The sequence below is a fragment of the Lissotriton helveticus genome, chromosome 4_1, assembly GCF_964261635.1.
Source record: "Lissotriton helveticus chromosome 4_1, aLisHel1.1, whole genome shotgun sequence".
Classification (NCBI taxonomy): Eukaryota; Metazoa; Chordata; class Amphibia; order Caudata; family Salamandridae; genus Lissotriton; species Lissotriton helveticus.
Window position 1 is genome coordinate 475302887 of NC_136063.1, and position 24571 is coordinate 475327457.

The following is a 24571-nucleotide window of genomic DNA, read 5'->3' on the forward strand; positions in this document are numbered from 1 at the left end:
ATTCACTGCACTCTAGAATCTCGGCCCATAATGCTTTGCTGGGCCTTTTGGTTGGCATTGTAGTTTTGCCCATAACATTGCTTATTGTCCTAGGAGGATAGGACCACCACCGAATTGTTCAGCAAGATATGATCTTTGTGTTCAAGGCATCAGCTTGCCTTCCCCCTAAGTTAGGGGTGACGCCAAAATCATCACCTCTCTCATTGCCTGGTATTTTTCAAAGTTCACTTTTGTGAATTGGTTATATGCTTTTTAGCATGTATCGGTAAAGTTGTTTTATCAAAGGATTGTGCGTGAAGTAGCTAACTCTGCTACGTGGCGGAGTCGGAATTATTGCATGAATTCCGTGTTTTAAATCTGATGCGTAGTTAACAAATCTCCGCTAGTTGAGCGGAGTTCATTGCCCACTGCCCTGCGGTTAGTGCCATCACTACAAAAGCTATGGTTACTGTTTTCTGAGAATCCTTTGGGTGTCTATTTCCAAGAACACAATCCAAGAGGCGCACAAATTGTCTCTGTTTTGCATTGTAAAATTGTCATTACGAGAACAAGAAATTGGCATTTGGTCTCATTGCTGAACCTTTGTATCTTCACCATTATTTTTGATTGAGTGTCATGAATAGCGTTTGCTGTTCAAACCTTTATAACCGCCTAATAAGAACAAAACCAAATGAGGATGGAGAGTCCAGTCTAGTTATTCAAGCTTGTTTTTTAGAGAACTACCTAAAATCCTCCTTGGTTCTATCCAAGTGGCAATTTTGACCTCAAGCCTTAAGGAAGCCTGTTCTCCTCCAGAGAGAGTAACAGTGATCTGTCAGACAATTGCTAACTTCATGGTCATAAGACTGTGACAGCCTAGTGGGTCAAAAGGCTTCTGGGACTTCAGGCATCCTGTTTAGGTATGGTGTTCAGTGCCAAGCTCCACATGTGATCACCTAAACTCCTTACTGTGGGTTATTGGAATCAGCTGCTGAACACTAATCTCATTCCGTTCCACTCATTCCACCATTCATTGATTCCAGCTTTGAATGGTGTACACATTTTCACAACTACTTGGTGGAATGCTGCGTCCACATCCCAGGTTCATTATCGACTCCTCACAGTACTGGTGACAGCTCGTCACTGGGATTTCTCTATCAATGCCCTATAAGACAAATGTGATAAATCTACGTACAGAAATATTTTGCAGCTGAATGCTCTTTTTAGGATCGAACGCGGTCATACCAGTAGTGGATTCAACACTACTGCTCTGTTTCACATCAGGATACACTTTAGGCCTGATTTAGATCTTGGCGGAGGGAAATACTTCATCACAAATGTGATGGATATCCCGTCCTCCGTATTATGATCCCATTATATCCTATGGAGATCGTAATATGGTAGACAGGATATTCGTTTGCGACGGAGTATTCCATCGGCTGAGATCTATTTAAGGCCCTTTATTCAGTTCTGCGAAACCGTGGTGGACCTGACTGAGAGAGCGGGTGTGCAGCACTTCATATTCATGTTAGCCTTCCCCACTTCAGGATTGCTAACATCACAGTAGACAATCTGATTAGGTATCTTCACTAATCCCACAAGTGGGAGATTTGTCCAGGAAGTTGTCAAACCCATATTTTACGTCTGGGGTCATCCATCCATACATGTGTTTGCAACTCCTCTAAACAACATGTCTGATAACTTTACTTCTTGGAGGAGAAGGTGCCTATGATCCTTAGAAGATAGCCTAACGTGGGCTCAGACATTATAGAGTGTGTATACTTTTGTAAAACGTCTGTGATACAAAGGGTCCTCATAATATCACAGAGTCTTGAATCCATAATTATCCTGCTGAATCAGGCTTGACCTTACTGCCTGTGGTCCTTGTAACCTTCTCCAACTACTTTGCAGCAACATTTCTGGCTTCTGGTGTCTGCCAGAGAGTTCTTCACGAGTACCCAGTAAAGGAACAAGAGCAACTGGCTGAGGTTTTTCTAGTGGCCAAAGTCGAAGAACATCAGCCAGCTTAAAGGCTCAGTAAAGGATGTGATTATATATTTGATGTTACATTGGCTTCACTAGGGGGTGCTAATTGTTATCTGCAGGACCTACTTCATAGCAGTTCGGTGCTCCAGGAAGAAATCAGGGTGTCCGTCATCACAGGCACTGAGGCTATCAAAAGTGGTTTGATGGGCCTAGAGTATTCGTTTCTTCATGTAGATCACCCAACCTTTGGTACCTGAACCTGTGTCAGAGAAGTGGGCTTTCTGATGGGCCTCAAACGTAACTCAGAGAGGGAATTGTACCAATGATGAAGCAGGCATACCATCACACAAAGTTATATGTTAAGAGCTATAAAACCGTTACTCTTCCCCACACTAGATGACAAAGTTATTCTCAGTTTAATAAAGGTAGTGACAATAAGGTTCAGCCCTTAAAGGTAAGTTGACTTTTTTTCTACATATGTGCTGCTCTTTAAAAGTTTAATCATTTGTTAGTTTTACTATTCACAAGTAAGTCAAAACATATTTATTTTTTCTTTCTTCCGAAGCATAAGAAACTCAGTCCAGCAGTTTCTCTTGGAGGAGGGGAAGCCAAACTTTTACATCAAGGAAGTAAAGAAATGCCGCTGCTGGATAGTCCTGGCACTTGTGTAATTGATGCAGGATATGCAATTTCACAGCTTTTGATAAGTGAATCTACAAAGGAATGGTGTGACTCGATTACAGCCGTGCTGCACAGGTAATACTTTTAAATCATATGTGGAAGATGCCTAACTCTTCTTAGGGCTTCTACAACTCTATTTACAATGTGTGTTGTTTGAACAATGTGATATGGTTCAAAAACAAAACAATAGCATGTATCCTCTTTATTTCAGCTCTTTAGCAGAAAAGAATCATGATTTAAGACCATGAATCTACCACTTGTACGACATTCCAGTTCTGATGTTTGACTACTGTGTGGCTTAATTATACTCAGATGTAAAATGTAAGCACCATAGATCTATTTACCTTCAGTTGCTCTAGACTTGAAGGGGAAGGTGGAGGGTGGCAAATATAATGATAGATGTAAAGGAGCAATATCTCCTTTTAAACACTTCATAGAAATAGAGATTCTCTCCTTAATGTCCATAAACTCAACATGCCATCTGGTGTTTTGATTTCCACCTCTCCATAGGTAACTCAGTCTCAGCACGTCCTCAAGTAACACCTCGAAGACCAGTCTCTATACCATTGTTAGCAATTACAAACAATGCCAAATAATTTCATATTCTATATCTAATGAAGCTGTTATGCCTGCTTCTAGTTTTGATCAAACAACCTCAACAGCCCATAGATAGACTCCACTTCAATGCATTGCTTTTGTGCAATCTCTTGTTGAAATCTGAGCCAGCTCTGGATTGTGTAATATTTTGTGGTGTGGTTCTGGTGACTGCCCTCTTTTGCATACTCCAAAAAGGGCACAATCCCTGCTGCTGCAACTTAATTTCCTTGTGTCTCCAGACCTCTTGGGTATAGCTGTAATGACTGCCTTTATTTTCTCAAATATCCCTTGTAAAAGTACAGTTGGTTTGGGAAGCTTGTAATACGTCCAGATACACTATTTCTATTTGCGCTTCTCAGGTCATATTGTGTTCCATTAAGGGTGACTTCAATGATTTCAGGCTGAAGACCCCACTCCAAGATGACCACCGTGTATTAAATTCCATTACCCTTGTGTGTATAGTTTTGCCGTACAACATTCTAGTGAAATGTATATTCTAAGGAAGTCAGGGGTAATGGAGGTTTAATAGGAAGCAGAAGAGGTAGGAGAAGAAGAGATGGACAGAATTTGCACGGTAAAAGAAAGAAACAACCTGAGCAGAAGAGAGTACCAGCTAAAGGATTTCACCAGTGTTTTGGAGGTGTGTAATTAGTTAATTTGGTTAAGCGGAGAGATATATGATCTATTCCATGCCTCATGTATATATCTAGTTTGGCTCTACACCATTCTTTAAGTTATGATGATTTTAAAGTAATTGGCAGTGGGATCTAGCAACAGGAGTTTGTAGGAGGTGGTTCTTACTGGATTTATTATCAATAAACAAAATGTCCGGTGCATTTTCATAAAGCAAATTCATTTTTATTCAAGATACTTGAAAGTCTACAGTCTTCTAATTATGTCTGAATAATGGTGGATGTTTTGTGCCATATAGACTTTGTTCTCTCTTTCATTTCATTTATACAGCTGCTTGTTGGGTTGTAATCGAGAAACATCAGCTGTTTAGCAGTTTATACTCCGGGATTCCAGTTTAGACGTAATGCTGAGTAGTGCTCCACCATGAGCTCAGTAGATTAAAAATAAGCTCAAAAAAGGACAGCTGCCACAATTCTCTCTTACTTATTAACAGATTTGCAAGAAGATAAACAAGAGAAATACATGAGTATCTTCATTACTACTAGATCTCCATATTACAAACAACTTGCTTCACATAGCTCAGCACTAGACAGATTATTCATTACTCATCATAAACATTCACATTTGGTGAGCTGGCATTCAGCGTGCACATATTAGGACCTGATTTAAGTTTTGGCACTTGGCCTTATGTCTGCCAGGGGAGTGAAGGTAAAACCTCTGCTGCCCTGACGGACCACCGCCTGACAGGTACAGAGTTCTCCGCCACCCTAGAGGAGCTCCATATGCCTTTGAAGGAGGCACCACCACGGCTGCTACTCGGAAAAGTACTGAAATTTTGCTGAGGAAACTTTTTTATTTTACAAGAATGAATTCCCAAAACTGGAATTTGTTTCTGTAAAATAAATAAAATGTCTTACCTTACCCTGGGAGATTTCCTTCAGGGTATGGCGGTAAGTTTTTTTTTCTCTTCCTGTTAACACTTCCTGTCACACCCTCAGAGAAAAAAAATTACGTCAGACAATCGACTCTAAATAGAACAAATAGTCTGATACACTTACAGTGTTGGTCCCAATTTTGTCGAGTCGTGAGTGTAAGGTTTTTGCCGCCGATGGTAATTTAACCAAACTCAATCTACCTGCAGTCTTGCCAACATCATAACAAGCGGATTAGAGTGACCTATATGGCGCATCTACTATCTCTGTGCCTTCATTCATGGAGTCTCATTAGGGCACCAAGTGCACCCTCGCAATGCATTGCCATTCTGTTGCCATACTCCCAAACACTCATACGATGTAAGCACTAGTTATGGCTACAGCTACAGTATTTCTGTGTCTCTCCCTCAATTGTAGAGCAATACGTGGCCTTCTACATCAGGCTCAATCGCAGGAAGGCCAGTTTCACTACAAATGCTCGCGGTCAGCCCAACATCCGGTCTGTACCCTCTTCCTGAGTCCAGGGCATGAAGAATCCAACTGCTTGGCATGCAAAGCATTTAAGTGCAATTAAACAATCCATTACCACTGTGAATGCTGCTGAACAAATTACAAGATGAAGCGACAGGACCCATCCCAAATCCCGGACCTCTTCGGTCCCAAAGACCTCAAGAAACTCATGATGAAGTTGGGTCTCTAGCCTGTGCAGAAACATCAGAGCCCAGAGGTCCTGTCTTCTGACGGATTGTAGGTCGAAAATAAAGAAATCACTTTTCCACAGAGCACAGGACATAATTAACTCATTGTGCCCTCATCTCGGGGCTCGGCATTAAGTCCTACTTTATTTATTCTCTATATAGACCCTATTGCAGAACTAGTGGAAAAAGGCAGTGTAGCTGGCGTTTCATATACCCATGATACGCAACGTATTGTCACCCTATCTCAGGACTCTTTGCAAATCAGTTCTCTCTATACTTTGAAGAGCTAGCCTTATGGATGTCCAACCAGTGCCTAAATCTTAGTGGCAACAAAACCGAAAAAATGATAGTGGGGAAAGCACCCTCTATATGGTCATCAGCATGGTGCCCGAAGGCTGTGGGTGAAACCCCTGCCCCAAAAGCAGAAGTTAAAAATCTAGGGGTGTAGTTGGATTCCAAAGTAACGTTTGAGAGTCAAAAATGGAAGGTTGCTGGGAAATGTTTCGGACTCTCAAAGTCCTAAGGAAACTCCTAGATCTGTTACCGATTACTGCCAGAAAAACTATTGTTCATGCCGTAGTCACATCCCAGATGAATTATGGTAATGTTCTCTATCTGGGAGCATCAAAAAAGGCCTAACCAAGCTCCACTCTATTCAAAATGCGTCCGCTCGCCTAGTCCTAAGCCTTCCAAAAAGAATATCTCTTGCAAAGGCTCTGGTCTCCCTCCACTGGCTCTCTGTGAAGAAGAGGATCACTTTTAAGGCCATGTGCTGTTGTCACAGAATTTTATGGAAAAAGGGTCTGGGATACCTTTGCTCTATGTTATCCTTTTACCTACTGGCTCACAATTTAAGATTTAAAGGAATATCCCTGGTCACTGTGCTAAGAACTCAAAAAGTTAGGATGGGAGCTCGTTCTTTTGGGTCCCTCGCAGTCAAGAGCTAGAATTCTTTGCCAGCGATTTTGAAAACTGAACTGTGCAAAAGTAGTTTTTGCAAGGGTTTAATGACCTGGCTGTTCCCATCTTCAAACTGGAATACTTTGAGTCGCTTTATGTTCTGGGGACACTCTGTCAGTTTAGCTTCCCCGCTTGCTCCACACAGAAGTCCAGATTAGTGCTGGGACACACCAATGGTGTAACCATGTGCTTTACAAATCGATAAAACTAAACTATCTCTCCACATGAGTTAGAGGCGGCAGACCTGGAAGCTGAGATCGGTCCTGGACCAGGGTTCAATTCCCCGCCTCGGCGGGTCTTGGGCTAAAAATTCCACGGACTCGATAATTCTCGCTTCGGTGCCTACTCGACTCACGGGTTCACACTCTGCGACTCTGGGCAATAGCTTGCTTAATCTCCACTACGGCCCCTCGCGGCGGGATGCCTGGCTTTCACCTTGCGGATACCCTGCCTGGGGTTATCTCACAGGGGAATACCAGGACGGGTTCCCTAAGCAAGCGCCGTGAGACCCCTTTGCGGGGGTGATACGTGCGCTATATAAGTAACCACGTTTATGTTTACGTTTTACATGTCCTGAGGATTGAAACCTTGATATTGACCTCAAACTCCCTCCTACAGAGGCTGAGCACAGCCCCTGAGGGAGCCATAAGAAGCACCAACCCTCGAGTCCATTATGGAGTCAGAGACCGCTCTTCTCTAGAGACCCACTCGGCTACAGAAAAGCCTGAACAAAGGGGCACTGAGCCTAGGCACCATCCCATGCATGTTTGACCCCTAGGCTCAAAGTAACTAGTGTCTGAGATGCAATTCGCTCCGAAGGCAACTCCAAATCCAGCTATAAAGACAGACTCAAGTGAGCCTCCTCTCACCATTGAGCTCACAATGGTGCCCACTGTGAGGCAGAGGAAGATATGCATTCATCCCTCAACTGCGAAGATCTTTGCTAGACTGCCTCTGCAAGATGACTCCCATACATATCAGCCAGGGAAAAGGAGAATGATCACCTTGGAAGAACAAATTTCTCCCACGCTCAAGTTCTGTCTCATCTCCAAAAAGGTCAGGTCCAAGAAAGATCAGCCACAGCCTCTGGCTCCCACTCAACCACCAACTCCATGGCCTCCAACTCCACCAGCTTCTCTATCACAATAACTGTAATATAAATCAGAGCAGTACGTAAGAACCCCACTACCTCTACTATAATCCCTCTACACCAGGATGGGCGCTATCAAATTGATTGTCACGAAGATCCAAATCTAGGGCCAGATGTAGGAGAGGAAATACCGGTCGGTGACGGCCGAATTCGGCCGTTACCGACCGGTATTCAGGAATCGGCATGTAGGGGCCATTATTTTACAGAATCGGTAAATTTACCGATTCGGTAAATTTACCGATTCTGTGAAATACCGAATTGGTAATTTCACCGATTCGGTAAATCCAAATGTAGGTGACACTCCTAAGAGTGCCACAGGCCCTTAAGAGTCGGTATTTTACCACCCAATCCTATTGTGTGGTAAAATACCATGTGACACACAGACATGCCCTTAGGGCATGTATGTGTGCCACATGTCACACATGCCTGTATTGGGGGTGCTAGAGGGTGTCAAAGTGACACCCCCTGCACCCTTTCAGGAATCGGTATTGCCCATTGATTCCTATGGGCTTCAAGGCCCATAGGAATCAATGGGCAATACCGATTTGGTATATACCGAATCGGTAAATACCGAATGTTTCCGATTCAGTAAATGAAAATAAAAATGTACCTACATCTCCCACCTTCTTATTTACCGATTCATAAATACCGAATCGGTAAAATTCGGTATTTATGAATCGGTAAATTAGAATTACCTACATCTGGCCCCTAGAGCTTTAGCCCTTCATGGCATCTCCTCCAGATGATGCTAAAACATATATTTTAGTTATCTAGAGGTCAGTGCAGCAGAATAAGGTTAAGCTCCACTTGGTGAAGGAGGACGACAACTTCTTAGTAGGACGACAACTTCTTAGTTGAAACACTGAAAGATCTGTGCAGTACCTCTTCACGCTGAAGAGAATGATCTGGTCTACCTCTAACAAATTTAAAGACCCAGCCAATAAGATGGTTGTTACCCCATAGGTTAAAAAAACGCTTGCCTGGTGTCATGGCTTATAACAGGCGTCCATGTCTCTCTTGACTTCTTAGTGGGCTACTCTACAAGGAAAATGGCCTCAGCACAAGCAACAGGGATACAACAGGGATGATCCTCCTCCAGACAAAGAGTGAAAAGACTGATGGTCCTGGGAAACTGCTGGTTGTAGGGGCAGCCACACAATGGAGGATTGCAAGTTCTGGCCAGTGCTCTTGCGGTATGATCACTAGCATTGGTGGGAAATGGGGGTGAGGGTATAGCTCCTTCCTGAGGGGACAGGAACTAGCCTCTGAATGTAGACTGATTTCGAATGGAAAATTCACAGCTTTTAGGGAAGCTAATACCTACTTCTCCTTAAGCTGTCCTGCTTGGCTCAGGGTTTCTGCCTTTAGCCCAGTACTTCCACATCAACTGATCAGTGTCCTTTTCAATGGTGAGCATCTGTTTGGCCCACAAGGTGACTGAATGCTGTTAAAAATGTTAAAAGGACACAGGGACTGCAAAAGCCGTGGGCACCAGGCAGACCTAAAAATCCACATCTGCCTTTTTTATTACGCAGCTGGCGAGAGTAGGTTCTAGAACAGTTCCTTCTCAGCGGTGGGCATGCCTGAAACAGCAGCTCTTTCAGGGCACAGCGGGTCTCTTCACTAGAGGTGAATTCCATGCAACTGGGGAAAGCAGAGGTAGGGGTGCCTCCATCAAGGACACCTCTATCTTCAAGCAGTGACTCACCCGCTATTCCCCCCGATCACCCCACATCTGTCTGGGGAAGACTAAGGTTATTCTTTCCACATTGGAAAGATATAACCTCCAACAAATAGGTTCACCTGATGACACACCAGGAGTACTGCCTGAAGTCTGGAGTTCCGCGCCACCAAACATACCGTCTCATTGCCATGCAGGGAGTCAAACCCACGTATGGCTATTTAAGGCGGAAGTTCAAGCGCTCCTCGCAAAAAGTGCCATCTAACCAGTACCCCCACACCTGCAGAAGATGTGTACTCCCTGTGTTTCCTAGTCCTCAAAAAGGATGAAACTTTGTGACTGATACTAAATCCTGGGCTCCTCCACCTGTATATCTTGTCAGAGCACTTCAAAAGGACCACCTACAGTGCTTCATTCTGCTTTTCTGCTTCTCTGCATATGGCATCCCATGATGTCCCTGGATTTGAAGGATATATACTTTAATATCCAAATGCATCCAGCTCATCACATTACATGCACTTTGAAGTAAGTGGAAATTAATCCCTGTTCAGAGTTCTTCCCTACATGGTCACACCAGCCCCAAGGGTATTTATCAAAGTTCTAGTGGTAGTAGCTGCACACCTGTGTAGAAATACCGTTTGTGACTACCCTTATCTGGATGATTGGCTGATAAAAGAGCAGCAGCCAGGTACAATGCATATTGCACACTCAGAAACCATTGTCGCTGTTACACAAATATGGATTCACACTACTCAATGCCAAAATATAGCTCTCCTGCCATGGCAGTTCCAAATCTTTCTAGCTCAGTTAAACTCCATCGGTAGCAGGGAAAGCCTCTCCAATTCAATAGATGATTATCATATTTTAAAAGCTAAGCTGATCCCTCTTTTTCAGAAACAATGTCCTGTTATTGGATGATAGCTTAATACATAGCTGTAGTACTGCACACAAGGTGTCACATGCGTTCACTGCAAGAATGTCTAGAGAGGCAATGGTCGCAAGCAGTGGGTCAGTAGAAAGATTTAGTGTTGTTAGAACCTAGTACTCAGTGTACTCGCTTGTGGTGGAGCAGCAAATATTTCTGGACCCTCAGCCGCAAGTGACCATTACCACGAAGGCCTCACTCTGTGTCTGCGTCAACAAACTTCCACAGCCGGGTCCACACATTTCACTTGATCACATCTCAGCCACATGACTGTTTAGAGTACCTGGATGCCAAAAAAACACGCTTATCACATCAATTACCTGAAGCTCACAGCAATCTCATTGGCACTAAGAGCATTTTACATTCTCATTTTAGGCAACACAATCCTGATAAAGACGTACAAAATGAAAGCAATATATCACATCCAGACGTGGTGAGTACTCACTGGTCCCAGCTGTCTGCGCTAGCTAACAGATTTCGTATTGGGCTCTTCAGAATCAAATTTTAATCCCTGCGGAGCATCTGTGAAAGGTGAACTGTTAGAAATGGGGTTTCTGGTTGGCAGAGGTATGCACCCTGTCCAAGCAGGAACCACCACTCTAGACGGGGAAAGCTAGCTATACACTATAAGATAACCTGTGCTCACCCTCTGGTAGCTTGGCACAGAGCATTGAGGATTATATAAAGAGGCAATGTGTAAAGTATTTGTGCAGCACACTCATGCAGTAACACAATGAAAACACCACAAAAAGACTCAACACAGGCTTCGAAAAATAGACAATAATGTTATGAGTAAATCAAGACCAAAAAAACAAAAATCGAATAAGTAGAAACCGGGTTATGAATTTTTAAGGAATAAACCAAAATAGTGCTTAGAAGTCAGTAAAGCTAAGGATTACTTGAGTCCCGCTAGACCTGGGTAAATCTAAAGTTCAGGCCAACTGCGATGGAGGCCAGGGCGGCTACAGGTCTTAGACAGGTGCCGCTGACAAAGTACTCTGGATGAAGCATGCATCGACGTTGAAGACTTGATACGAGTTGTCGGAGAGGCACTGCATCGTTGTCGATCCCGTGGATGGAGGCGAATCGCTGGCATCGATCCATAAAGTTGTTGAGCTTCAGCGTCAAACCCCTTTTACGATGTAGATAATGCGTCAATGTCGAGTCTCGCAGTCTGTCGAGGCAATGTCATTGATTGGCTCCTGCATAGAAGGTCAATGCGTTGGTTCTGATCGGCGCAAAGTAGTCACTGTGTCCATTTTGATGTAGGAACAGCTGAAGAAGCCACTTCACTGGAGGGGGCACCTCGGGCAAGGGTAGACCTCAGAGATGAGAGTCCAGCAGCATCAGCAGAATTGCGAGAAGTCTCGTAGGACCCTGAGACTTCAGAAAATAGGAGACAAGCCCTTTGAGCCACTCTGGATTCAAGTGAGATGGGTCAAGTCCTTGTTGTCAGCAGGGCAGAGATCAGCGGGACAGCTCAGCCAGCAGTGAAGCAGTTCCTTAGAATAGTCAGTCAAGCGGAGTGGCAATCCTCGTTGCACAGCAGTCCTTATTTCTGGCAGAGTTCTTCACAGAGCCCCAGTTCGTATATCCAAATGTGCCTTTGAAGTGGGCGATGACTTTGAAGCAGCTCCGGGAAGTGCACAGTTCCCCTTTCAGCCCAGCCCTGTCTGCCAGGCAAGCTGTGGGGGATAATCAGTCTTTTGTGTGTGGACAGGACATAGCCCATTCAGATGTAAGTGTCAGCTCCGCCTCCCACTTCCTGTCCATGAAGGCTTTCAGAATGAAGATGAATGCAGATGAGTTTTCTGTCACACACACCCTTTGTGTGTTTGTGGCTGTCTAGAGGGAATGCACAAAGTATAGCTGCTAAATATCCCCTAGATGTGTATTAAAGACAGGCTGCAGGCACACAGAGCTAAGTTAAGAGCAGAGAAATGTCCACTTCCTAAAAGTGGCATTTCTAAAATTGCAATGTTAAATCCAACTTCACGACTCAAGAGGATTTATCATTACCATTCCAAAGATATGAAGCATGATTTACCTACTACTCCTTTCTAATCCGGAATTACAGTTTAAAAGTGTTTTAAGGAATTCCCAGTGCTAGCCTATGAGAGAAGTAGGCCTCACCGTAGTGAAAAACTAAATTGGCTGTTCCTCACTACCAAGACACGCAAAGCATAAAAGTACATGTCCTACCTTTTAGTTACACAGCACCCTGCCCTTAGGGCTACCTAGGACCTACCGTAGGTGTGACCTATAGGTAATAAAAGGGGAGCTTAAGGCTTGGCAAGTGGTTTTAAATGCCACATTGAAATGGCAGTAAACTGCACACATATGCCCTGCAATGGCCTGTGTTTGAAAGGCTACTTTTGTGGGTGGCACAATCAATGCTTCTGGTTCACTAGTAGCATTTAGATTACAGACCCTGGGTATTGGGATACCACTTTACAAAAAACTTACATGTAATCTAAATATGCCAATCAGGTATACACCAATGTAACCATGTTTAGGGGCGTATCGCATGCACTTTAGCACTGGTTAGCAGTGGTAAAATGTTCAAAGTCCTAAGACCAACATAAAGGAGGAAGACCACCCTATCTATGACAGGTCTAACACATGTTCCTCCGCACCCCTGCAGCTGAAAATGGGGAGATCTACCCAAACGCTAGGGAGTTCTCCTCACTAAGGCGAGAAAAGCTCGATCGTTCATTGGCATGGTCTACCCATGGTCTGTGTACCATTCTGAAGTCCTTTCCCTTTAGGGAAATGGACATCCTCAACAATTCTGGATTCTCACCCCTCTTTTGTATGAGCCAACTGAGGGGCCTTTCGTCAGTCTGAATCAGAAAGTGAGTACCAAACACATATGGCTTCAATGTCTTCGGTGCCCAGACCACAGCAAAAGCTTCTCTCTCTATAGCACTCCACCTCTATTCCCTGAGGAGTAACCCAGAGATCAAGGCTACACGTTGGTCGAGGTCCTCTTCATTTAGCTGTGATAAAATTGCCTCTATGCCATGTTCTGAGGCATCTGTTTGAACGATAAACTACGTGGAGAAGTCAAGAGTCCTGAGCACAGGAGCTGTGCACATGGCATGCTTCAGGGAGTAAAATGTAGTTTGGCATTCCTCTGTCCAAATCATATTTCTGGGCTGCTCCTTAGAAGTCAGCTCGGTCAAGGGGACAATAATGGTGCCATATCCCTTGACAAACCCCCTGTAGTACCCAGTGGGGCCCAAGAATGCTCTGACCTCAGTCTGGGTGGGCTCCCAGGCCATGATATTCTCTATCTTACTACTGCCGTCCAGGTGTCCTAAGAAAGTTGATCTCTCCTTGTCACCTTCTCTCTGGGCGATCTGCCAGGACTCTGATATAAGATCAAAGGTACTTATGTACTGGGCAGCCCTTAACCTGTCAATGAGCTCATCAGCCAGGGGGTGGGATGAGCTTCAGTCTTGGTCACAGATTTTAGCCCTATATATAATCCACACAGAACCTCATTCAGGTGTGGTGCCCCGTGGGCCACTTTTGGTTCCAGAACCACAGGACTGGAAATGGAGGGTCCTTTCACACCCAATTCCAACAGCATAGAGACGTCTCCCTTGATGCTGGCCCTCACCTTATCTGACAGCTTGCAAGATTTATTTTTAACAGGGAGGATTTCCCCTGTGTCCAAATCATGGGTACACAGGTGGGTAGTTCCAGGAATAAGGGAGAACAGAGAGGAGTACTGTCCCAACACTTGGTGACAGTTCCTTTGCTCCTCAGGAGTTATAGTGGGAGAAAGGATAACTCCACCACAGACCATCTTTCTCCTTGGAGTCTTAGAGATCAGGGAGAGTTTCACTCTCCTCTCCTCTTCCTCTTCTCCATCTGTCACCAGCAGCGTGGTGATCTCAGACCTCTCAAAGTGGGGTTTGAGGTGATTAACGTGAAGTATCCTGTGGGGTTGTCTGGGGGTCTTAATGTCCAATATGTAGATGGCCTTGCCCTTCTTCTCAATCACCTCAAAGGGCCCAGTCCAATGGTCCTGGGGAGGCCTTTGGTTCTATAGGTTCTATCGCCTACACTTTCTGCCCAGGCTGTAATTCAACAGAGGTTAAAATATTGGTCATACAACTCTTACATCACAGCCTGACCGGCTTCCAAGTTGTCAGAAGCTTGCTTCCACTACTTAGCCATCTAGCGTCTGAAGGCCAGCATGTAGCTCACTACATCCTGGGGAGTCTTCCTGGGAGCTTGCTCCCACCCTTCATTTGCCCGACTCAGAAGTCCTCTAACAGGGTGCCTGTACAGAAGCTCAAAGTGCCTGAAGCCCACTTTCTTCTGTGGTACCTCCCAGAATGCGTCTGAGTAGGTCCGAATTTTGGTTGAAAAAACTTGTGTTTTCTTGGCCCAAGTGTCCTGCCAGGGGAATCTCTTGAGCCAGCTCTAGTAGGAAGGCCCTTTTGGGGGACCAGCATGGCTCTTGCTGTTTCAAGCACAGGAGCCGTAGGCTCACTTTAAAGGAGTTTGTACTCCCAGTAAATGTGATAACTTCCAGAGACATCACCTGCTGCTATGACCTAAGGCTGTTTCCACATGCCCTCATGGGTTGGACACTCCCTCTTTGCCCTACAGAACTCCTCCATGGTGGGTCTTCCTTCTACATGCCATTCAGCAAGAGTAGACATATGTCCAGGGGAAGCAGTTCCCTCTTCAGTGGGCTCCAGGGTAGCAACTGTAGGTGCCCCATCCACTTCACTGGGAAGACATTCAGGGGCTGGTTTACCATGGCCTCTGCCTTTCCCCTTTTTTTGTAGCTGGCTGGGCCATTGTTCCAAGCTCCAGCCCTTTTTGACTCCTGTACTGGGCAGCCACGGACCTAGTCGCTGCACAGATCTAATCAGGTAACCCCAGTATATCCACATGAGCCTCAAGGCCTACTTCCTTTTAGATAGTGTGCTCAAGGTAATTACCCAATAAACAGTCCACAGGCATGGCAAAGCTCACAACAAGGTTTCAGAAGACCTGTATCCCCCCACTCAAAGGGAACAAGGGACACTGGATAATGACCCTCTCTGTTGTCGGCCACCACAACTTGATGGAATGCATTTGGAATTACCTGCTCTTGGGACACCAGCTGACTCCTTACCAAAGTAATGCTGGCTTCTGTATCCCTCAGAACCTCAACACCTTGCCCATTGGTGGTGACCCATTGCCTATACTTAGCAGTATTGGAGGGCATATGGATCTTAGGAACCATTTCACTGTCGCCCAGGGTCACTATTGTAACCCAGCTAACCCCCCCCCCCCCCCATTAACTGTGTAATACTCCCCTCCCTCCCCAGCACTACACTAGCCACCCCTGGATTATTTCTTCTAGTGGTAGGTGGTGCTCTTCGGTACTCTTGGGGTCCCCCTTGTAGTACCCATACTCGTAGCTCTCAAAGCACTTGATGGGCTTGGGCGGCTGACCTTTTTCAGGGTAGTTTTTCTTCTGGTGGCCAGATTGGGAATGAGAATTATACTCTCTCCCCTGCGAACTGCTTTGTTGTTCTCTAGAGAACTGTCTTATTATCTCCCCCTCCTTCTTCTGGTGGGAAGCCTGACAACCTTTTTGAGAGTCCCCACCAGATGCCTACTTGAAACTCTGGTGCTGACCCAGGTGTCCACCTTCTCAGCAAGTTTGCTGGGTCGTCCGTTTACTTGCTATCAACTAGGTGTTGGCACAGCTCTGAAAAACAAATATCAAGCTTGTGCTCCTTCAAAATCAAGTTTTACAACCCTGAATAATCATCAATCTTGCTGCGCCTCGCCCAGCCCTCTAGTGCCTTGCTGACTTATTCTAAGAAATCCACCCATGTTTGTGATGAGATCTTTGAGCTGCCCCTGAATCTGAGCCTATACCTCTCGGGTCAGTCTAAACTTGCTGACTAGGAACAGCTGCAGAACCCACGTCTGAGGCCCAAGATTAGAGTGGGCACTCTGGCAAGGGTAGAACTCACAGATGGTAGAGTCCAGCATCACCAGCATAATTGCAGGAAGTCCTTTATGACCCTGAGACTTCAGAAAACAGGAGGCAAGCCCTTGGACACACTCAGGGTTCAAGTGAGATGAGCCCAGTCCTTGTACTCGGCAGGGCAGAGATCAGCAGGGGCAGCTCAGCCCAGCAGTGAAGCAGCTCCTTAGAACAGTCAGTCAAGCAAAGCGGCAATCCTTTCGCACAGCAGTCATTACTCCTGAAAGATTTCTTCACAGATCCAGTGGTGTGCTGTCTGGTAGGATCAGAGCCCGAGTACTTATACCCAAATGTGCCTTTGAAGTGGGGGGTGACTTCAAAACAGCTCATTGAATTACACAGTTGCCCTTTCATCCCAGCCCTGTCTGCCAGGCTATCTGTGGGGAGTAATCAGTAATTTGTGTAATGACAGGACAGAACCTATTCAGGTGTGTCAGCTCCCTCAAAATGCAGATGAGTACTCTGTGACCTGTGGTAAATAAAATATTACCCTGGCATAATTTCTAGTCATTAACAATTAGCATGCATCAAGTGAGAGGCAGAGTCCGTGGTATCTGAGTTAAAATGGGCTTTATTCCAATAACTCGAGTCAAAGGGAGAATATGTTCCATCACCACAGAGGTTCAGGAAGAGTCTTCTAACATTTAATAACAAAACATTATATTATATACTTTTTACTCCTTGTACATAGGAGCAGGCGCAAGACAGAAAATGAGATAAGAACATGTGGGTGTACATGAGGGTGTGTACTTTGATGAGTCATAGCGAGGTGATAGGTAGGTGTCATAGGTGGGTGGGTACTTAGAGGAGGAGTTGGCATGACCAGCTCGAACTGTGCCCTAATTGTGCAACTTTGAGCATGACGTGCAATTGACGTGTAATTGGGAGGAGGCTGACTTTCAACCTAGCAGAGAGATCTTTTATGTCAAGGCGACCAGCACATCTAGTACAACTGATATCTAGAGTCAGCAAGCAAAAGAAGCAAAGGTTGTTCGTCACTAAAAGACAGAGAGGGCATATTTATTCGTTGCATGAGCTTTCTATGGGTGCAAGCACTGTGATTTACTTAAATGGAGACAGGATGGCTAGGCCTATCTCCCTCGGACGGGTTCTGTGTACTTTTCCTCAGATAACTGTTATTCATAATACTGTCTTGGCAGGCCTCTAGCGAGGTCGGAGGGACGTAACTGCAGCTTCAGTGTGTCAGGAGTCATGAAACACCCTTATTTCAGAAAAGTGGCTCGGGCTGCGCCACAAAATGGGTTCATTACATATTTATTTAAAAGTGCACAATGCAATGCAAATACATGGGCCTTATGCTAACTTAATGTTTGGGAGACTTTGATGACTGGTATTTCTAATGCAGGACATGATTGCAGAGGCCTAGTGATTCAGGCCACTACGGGAAATATGCATGGGTGACATGCACATGACATGTAACATAGGGTATATGTAGAGGACATATTTGGTTAGGCAAAATATCATTTTCCTCATTCCCTCCTTGTTCCCTACATAACCCTTTAGGATACATCTATATTCATGAGACCGTATAGTTCATCATACAGAATCATTTGTTCATCTTTAACTCTTTGTTTACGTGGATGGGGAATACAGGCAGTGGCACACAGGCCGCAAATCGCCGGACCACACTGCAGACAGAGACAGCAACCAAATACCATAAGTAGGGCCATTCCTAGGAAGGATATAACTTTCCATCCCCATGCAGATATTACACCCCAGAACCAACTGGACCAAGTCCATGTGCCTGGATCTTGATGTATGGCATTAGCAATCTTGTGGAGTCTTGTTATAGCTTCGTACACAGATGGTGCATTATCTGGGATGAAAACGCAACAACTAGATCGGATGACTCTACAAGCTCCGCCCCTATCCGCCAAGATGACGTCTAGAACGAGGCGGTTTTGAAGAACGACAAGTCTAATAGCAGACTGTTCCTGGGTCAAGTTCGCCAGGGCAGATGCAGTTATATTTACAACTGTTTCAAGAGTCCTTGTTAACCTGCGTATCAGTTTACTGTTTTGGATGGGACCTATGAAGAAAAAGAATCCTCTGTTGAAATCTGTATATTGCTCCCATGCTGTTTCAGTCTGATCGATACCTGCAGAATCTGTCTCTCTCTTTTGTCTAACATGTTCTAGTCGTGAATCTCTATGATAATTTGATGGGGCTAGAAAAACGGGTGGCAATAAGAATGCTATATAACAAGTCCCACCCCAGTCTAAGGGCAGATGTACATAGGCTGTCTGACCACAAATGAAATAGGTATGGCGTGATGTTTTGAAAGAAGATAGTCCGTTATCATCAAACTCTACTACAGTGTTACACTTGCTGTGTCCCATATGTACTGAGCCTTTCTTACTAACACATAAATCACCTTTTGCTGGCAGGACTGATATAAACGGTGGACCTGTATTTTGCTTGGGCTGAACGTTTAACATTATAAAATTAACAGATGCATTTCCCTGTTCGTACTCTTCATTCTCTAAATCGGATCCCTTTCTTTGGGGGAATCCGTCTTTGTCTGGAAAGCATGCTTCATTCATTACTTTATTCAGGTTTCCGTATATCCAGCCACCTGGATAAGCTATGTACCTTCTATCTATTGAGGTCATTAGAGCAAACCATGCTCCACACGAACCATTGTGTGAGAACGGTAAAGGGTAGAAGGGCAAGACTCCCTTCGTCTCTTGATAAGGTGGCATTTGGCCACATACCCAGCAATCGGTCGTATTGCTGGTCTGATGAGAATGGTGTAACATTCGAATAAAGGTATTGTTACGTAGTGCAAGTCGATATGACAGTTCATGGGGAGGCAGGTCACTAAATGTGTGCTCTGCGGTGCTGTTACTGGAAGAGTGTATATGTGAGGAAATGGGAAAGAAAACATGTAGCAATAAACTAACACCAATTATAACAATGCACAGAATAAAAAGGATGATCAAAGTAACTATACATCTACTGCGTAATACCTTGCAGTACTTTTCCTTCTTATCTCTCTTCTTGCTATTCTCATATGTGATCTTATGCATGTCAGAATCGAGTCTAACCGATTCACCACCGGGTGGGCTTAAACAATTAAACTACGTCTGACTTGCTATCTTGCTAATCTAGACCTATACTCTTGCTGAGGGGTATTTTCTAGCAAAGGTCTTCTTTATTAAAAGTTTCAAAGTTCCAAAGTTCCAAATAGTGATGAAGGTGAGTTCGGCCTTTACGTCCTTCCACCAACTTTGGCGTCTTCCAACGTGGCTCAAGGGGACTTGAACGATCAAAGATCCTGAGGAGTCCAAATTCTCCTGGTGCTATGGCATGTTCCTTGACCTGGGTGTTTGTCAGGGAAGGCGGCAGCAACCTGTGAATGAAAAGAGAGTAGTGCAGACATCAAGGAAGCCAGGTAATCTGTCAGCATGTTACTGTCAACATCAGTTATTTTCTTTTTTAGGCATAGGCGTACCCCACATATATCACCACATTATTTATTCATTAATTCAGAGGAGAATGGCTGATCGTTATCTGAATAGATCACATGAGGTGATTCATATCTGGGGAAATACTGCGCACTAATTGTCTGGCTGTTGTAACAGCAGTATAATCTGGAACTGGATATGTTTCTGTCCATCTAGACAGTGCACACACAACTACTAGGACATACTTGTTAAACCTCTACATCTGTCCATTTGGATATAATCCGTCTGGAGAACTTCAAAAGGGTGGTCAGGAGGATGAAATCCGCCTAGTTCCACCGGAATGCCTTTACCTGGATTGAACTGGTAATAGATCATACATGTTCGCTGCTTGTTAAACCAAATGTTCTGTAAGCTGTCTATCATTGCCTATCATCTTCTCTCCTACGTGTGTTGGACTATGTGCTGAGAAGAAAACAATGTACCTTTTCCCTTAGTCATCTAACCTTGGTTAGTCTGGACCCCTCCTTGTAAAGTCCATTTCTTTATCTCATCTGTTGTGGCATGTGTCTGTATGTCGAGTACATCTTGTGTGGGATCCCTGACTGTCATGCTTTATGTCAGTGATGGTACCTCTGTCCTTGTCGTGTCTGGTGGTGTCTGTGTTGTCTGAGCTGTTCGGTCTGCCAGGTCATTACCCTGGGTAATGGTGTCTGTAACTTTGGTATGAGCTTTATATTTTATATTTCAGGATAGAAATGGCTGTAGGTAAATGTATGGCTTCCAACAGGGCCTGAATAAGCTGGCTCATGCTGAATCTTGGCACCATGGGAGGTCAAAAAAGAAATGCAGGCTCGTGTCAGAGCAATAAGCTCTGCTGCTTGAGCAGACAGTGTGTCTATTTTCTGTGTCTCTATGACTTCAGTGGTCACGGCATACGCTGCTACTAAGTCTCCTGTACTTGTTCTCATGCGTGATCCATCTACATAGAGCGTCAGGTCTGGGTTTAGAAGTGCAATATCTGTCAGGTCTTGTCTTGGTTTGTTCATTACGTCCACACAGTCATGTGGTGATGCATTTACTGTACTTGAGGGCAAAAGCGTTGCAGGATTCAGAATGTTACAACGTCTGATCTCTATGTGTGGTTGAAATAATGTCAGTTCATATCCTGTCAGACTCGCTACAGTCAATGTAAAAATAAATAAAAATAAAAAACATAAAATGTTTACTGTAACATGGAGTCGCTAAAGCTGGCGCGTGACATAATGCTCTTTTTAATTCCTCAAATGCCAAGGTGTGTTCTTGTGTCCTAGGGAGTACAGTCAAAATGGCTGCCTTCTGTGTAGTTAACTGTATGAGTGGTTTGCTAGATATGCATACTGGGGAATCCATTGCCTACAGTAAGAAGTAAGGCCAATAAATGGTTATGTTAGCTGTATACCTGGTGTACCCCCTTGGAAAGCAAGTGTTGTACACCACTTGCTTTACACAGAAAGTGCAAGACTGTCAGAGATGCAATGTCACAGTCTGGTTCTGATCTTGCTGTAATTAGAATGTCGTTTGTGTTGGCAGGCATGTGAATACTGTCTAGCTGTCTTTAGTGTCTGACTGTAAATGCTAGGGCTCACTGTCATCAATCTAGCCAAAATAAATGACATAGAAATAAATAAATAAAGAAAAATGAATTTTCAATTCAAAAGCACTATTTTATATTGGGGAACCTCTATCCAAAACCTCAGCAATTTTACAATAAATCCTACTCTAAATCCTGGTAATATTATGACCATACTACCTACAATATGTTCTCTAAATGTATCTGAATAAAATCCACATTATTCTTGTCATAAACAGAAGGCCTAGAAGCCTCGATACTCCTTTGAGAAACAGCCCGTCCCTCTAGAATTATGTTCGCGCTCGGAGCTTTGAATCAATTCCAAGCCGGGCTACACTGTGATCTAAAATTGAATGACTGCCAGATGCTGAACTCATTGCAAGAGCAAGACTCCTGCCAATTATTCTGTTTACACTACTGGGGGAATAACTATCCATTTGCAAGCGTGACTTTATCTGAAGTCAATGAAGCTTATAGTGTTGACTGTAATGAAGAACACTTTTTCTGTACACAAGTCAGAGGGGCTGGGGAGGTAACTTCGCTACGAACTCACTCCTTGCTCACCTACCCCTCCCCTCAGAGCCAGGAGCTGGCTCAGTGTCAAACATCACTAAGAGGAGACAAGCCTCTCACTCGTCTCTGCTTCTCTAAAATTGGGTCGCTGCCAACGCTGAGTTCATTGAAAGAGTCAAGCGTCTGCCAAGTTTCTTAAAGAGTGGGCTTGGTTGGAATGCAAGCTTCCACCCTCTACAGGCGAATGAAGCTAGTGTAAGTCTGAGCAGTAGCCCTCCCTTCACATAAACATTTTCTCCGTGGCTCGTCATGTATTGTTATTCTGCTTGCGAAGGAAGCCTGACTTAGCTGGAGAACAGCCAATAATCGTCCGCGGAAAGGAATTGGAGGATGGCCAATATCAACAGACAGGCACTCCAAGAGAGAAAAAGCCCTCCCTTTACATAAACAATTACTGGGAGCCAGGCCATCTCGGTCTCGGACTGTGTCTCAAGGTTAAAAAACACATTCCTTGTACGTCATAACATATCTCTTCCCAGGCCAGAGCTTTTCTAATTTTAACTGAAGCAAACTTTAAAACGTGGTAAAAAGTAAATTAATAAAGACATATATTTTTTTGTAACTGAGTGACATGCTAGCATTTTAAAATAATTCTGTACTGCTACTAGCTGCAAGGGAAAAAATAAACAGAACAAAACAATCATGGCATGGAAACACACCATATTTTACTTTTTTGAAAATAACATGTCGAACTCCTTAATTCTGCATTGCATAACCAATATTTTCATAAGTAAGTGTGTCAAAGTACATAGGTGAGCCTTGAAACTAAATGAATGCAAAACAAACTAATGTAGGGGACTCTTAGCAATGCACTAAGATGGTAGTGTATTGTAGCTATCAAAAAGGGCCACGTTCATTAATTTCACAAATAGCCATTTTCCTAAGTGAGTGTGCTAACATTCACACGCTATTCTAAAGGGCAGCTTGCATTGGGAAAAATATTCTGTGGGAACATTCCTATTTAAAAAACACACTGTTCTATTACACTAATTAAAGCACATTCTAAGATGGGTCTGTTTCATATTTTCTTTCCAGCCGTGAAAACATTGAAGCACTCTTCGTGGTGCAAACCCTTATCTCAATTCGACTGGTCTATTTACAACTATACTGACCTCTGAGCCAAACACATTAAATCAAGTGTCCCAAAGCAAAACCCTTACAAATACACTTCTTTACTCTCCATGCAACATTTTACCATTCAATCTGCAAACTGAATACGCCTATTGGATAACATGGCAAATCGCACCTCCCCACAAAACATGCTTTTTCCACCACTTCCACAGCTCAGATCCTTTTCAAATTTTGCATCACAGTAGTCCAAGCTATTCCCTAAATCCTCACCAAAAAGCAACCAACGGGTACGAATTTCCGCTCAAAAACACACCCCCCCCCCCGCAAACACCAAAAAAAACCGCAAAAATTCCTCAACACCTTGTTAAAACAAATACTGCCTTCTCAATAAAAGATATTAACTCTTTGGCAGCCGAAGCACAATCATTCCCCAATGACTGCAGTACATGGGAAAGTCATGAACTCATCTCTCCACGTTATCACATAACACATACGCACATCTTCAAAACATTGTCTCTAAGCACTGGAAAGAGATCCAGCTCTCTCCTGCCTAACGTAATGGCTAGGGACCTGATGATAACATGCTCTGCACAAAACATAACTACATGGCGCTATTTACAAGCCATATTTACAAGAAACTCAACAAGTCACAAAAATGACACGCTATTCACAAGGCATATTTACAAGGAGCTATACTTAAGAAAATTCAACATACTACTCACAAGTCTTAATCTCAAGTCGCTATTCACAAGCAACTACAAGCCATTCACAAGGCGTTACACACATGGATGTAACAAACTATTCTCAAGTCTTAAGCACAAAGCGCAATTCACAAATAAACCAACTAGTTACTCACAAGGCACTTTCGCAGTCCAGAAGGGACTTGTCTAGATACAAGGAAATGAACTCTTCAGATGTTGTTGGCTTTAATTCTACATACTCTAAAGGGTACAGGTGGTGGCGTTCTCTACCTACTGGGTCTTTCTGAGGTGGTCACTTTAGCTAGTTTTTCTGACAGAACGGGATAAATACCAGTTAACAACGGCATTTCTTGGCTTGTTTAGTTCTCTCTGCTTTATTGAATTCAATCTTTGTTCTCCTATGTCACTCTTTGCGCCATATCTCAATGGCATCTTTCTGAGAGGGTCTTGACTTCTTTTTCCAAATGGCGTTTAGCCCATGCTTATTATACATAAAATGACCAGGTGTGTCTCTAGGCCGGATTTTAACTGTCTATTCTAGTATACCTTTTCTGGTCCCTATCTGACGTAAACTTGAAAACAGAAACCAATACAATGGAAACACAATACACAAAAATAGACTGTAACAATCAACAACCATTCACACTAAACAATTTAAACACTGAAACAGATACAGATACAACCTAAACTGATACAGAGAGTTAAACATGTACTTGAAAAACAGTTTGTGCACTGAAAATACAGTACAACCATACCGGTCTCAAAAAAGAGACACGTCTTTACCGGGCCCACCTTTTACCGTGGGCCCGTCTTGACCGTTCTCATTTAAAATGAGCCCGTCTTGAAACTTGATACATTTCCCATAGTGGTACTCACCGGGAAAGCAGAACTCGAAACTTGAAGGCCTCGGAAACTTGACTTGACTACGCTTGCGCCTTGGAACAGGTGGACCTCTGGAGA

General features: G+C 44.0%; 1 protein-coding gene across 1 annotated transcript in view; it reads left to right on the plus strand.

Moving 5' to 3' along the window:
• NBN (nibrin) overlaps positions 1–24571 on the plus strand; it is a 429498-nt gene that overhangs the window by 224469 nt on the left and 180458 nt on the right. The window contains exon 7 of the mRNA XM_078687062.1: positions 2531–2721. Within this exon, the coding sequence (XP_078543188.1) occupies positions 2531–2721 (191 nt within the window). The remainder of the gene's footprint in view (positions 1–2530; positions 2722–24571) is intronic.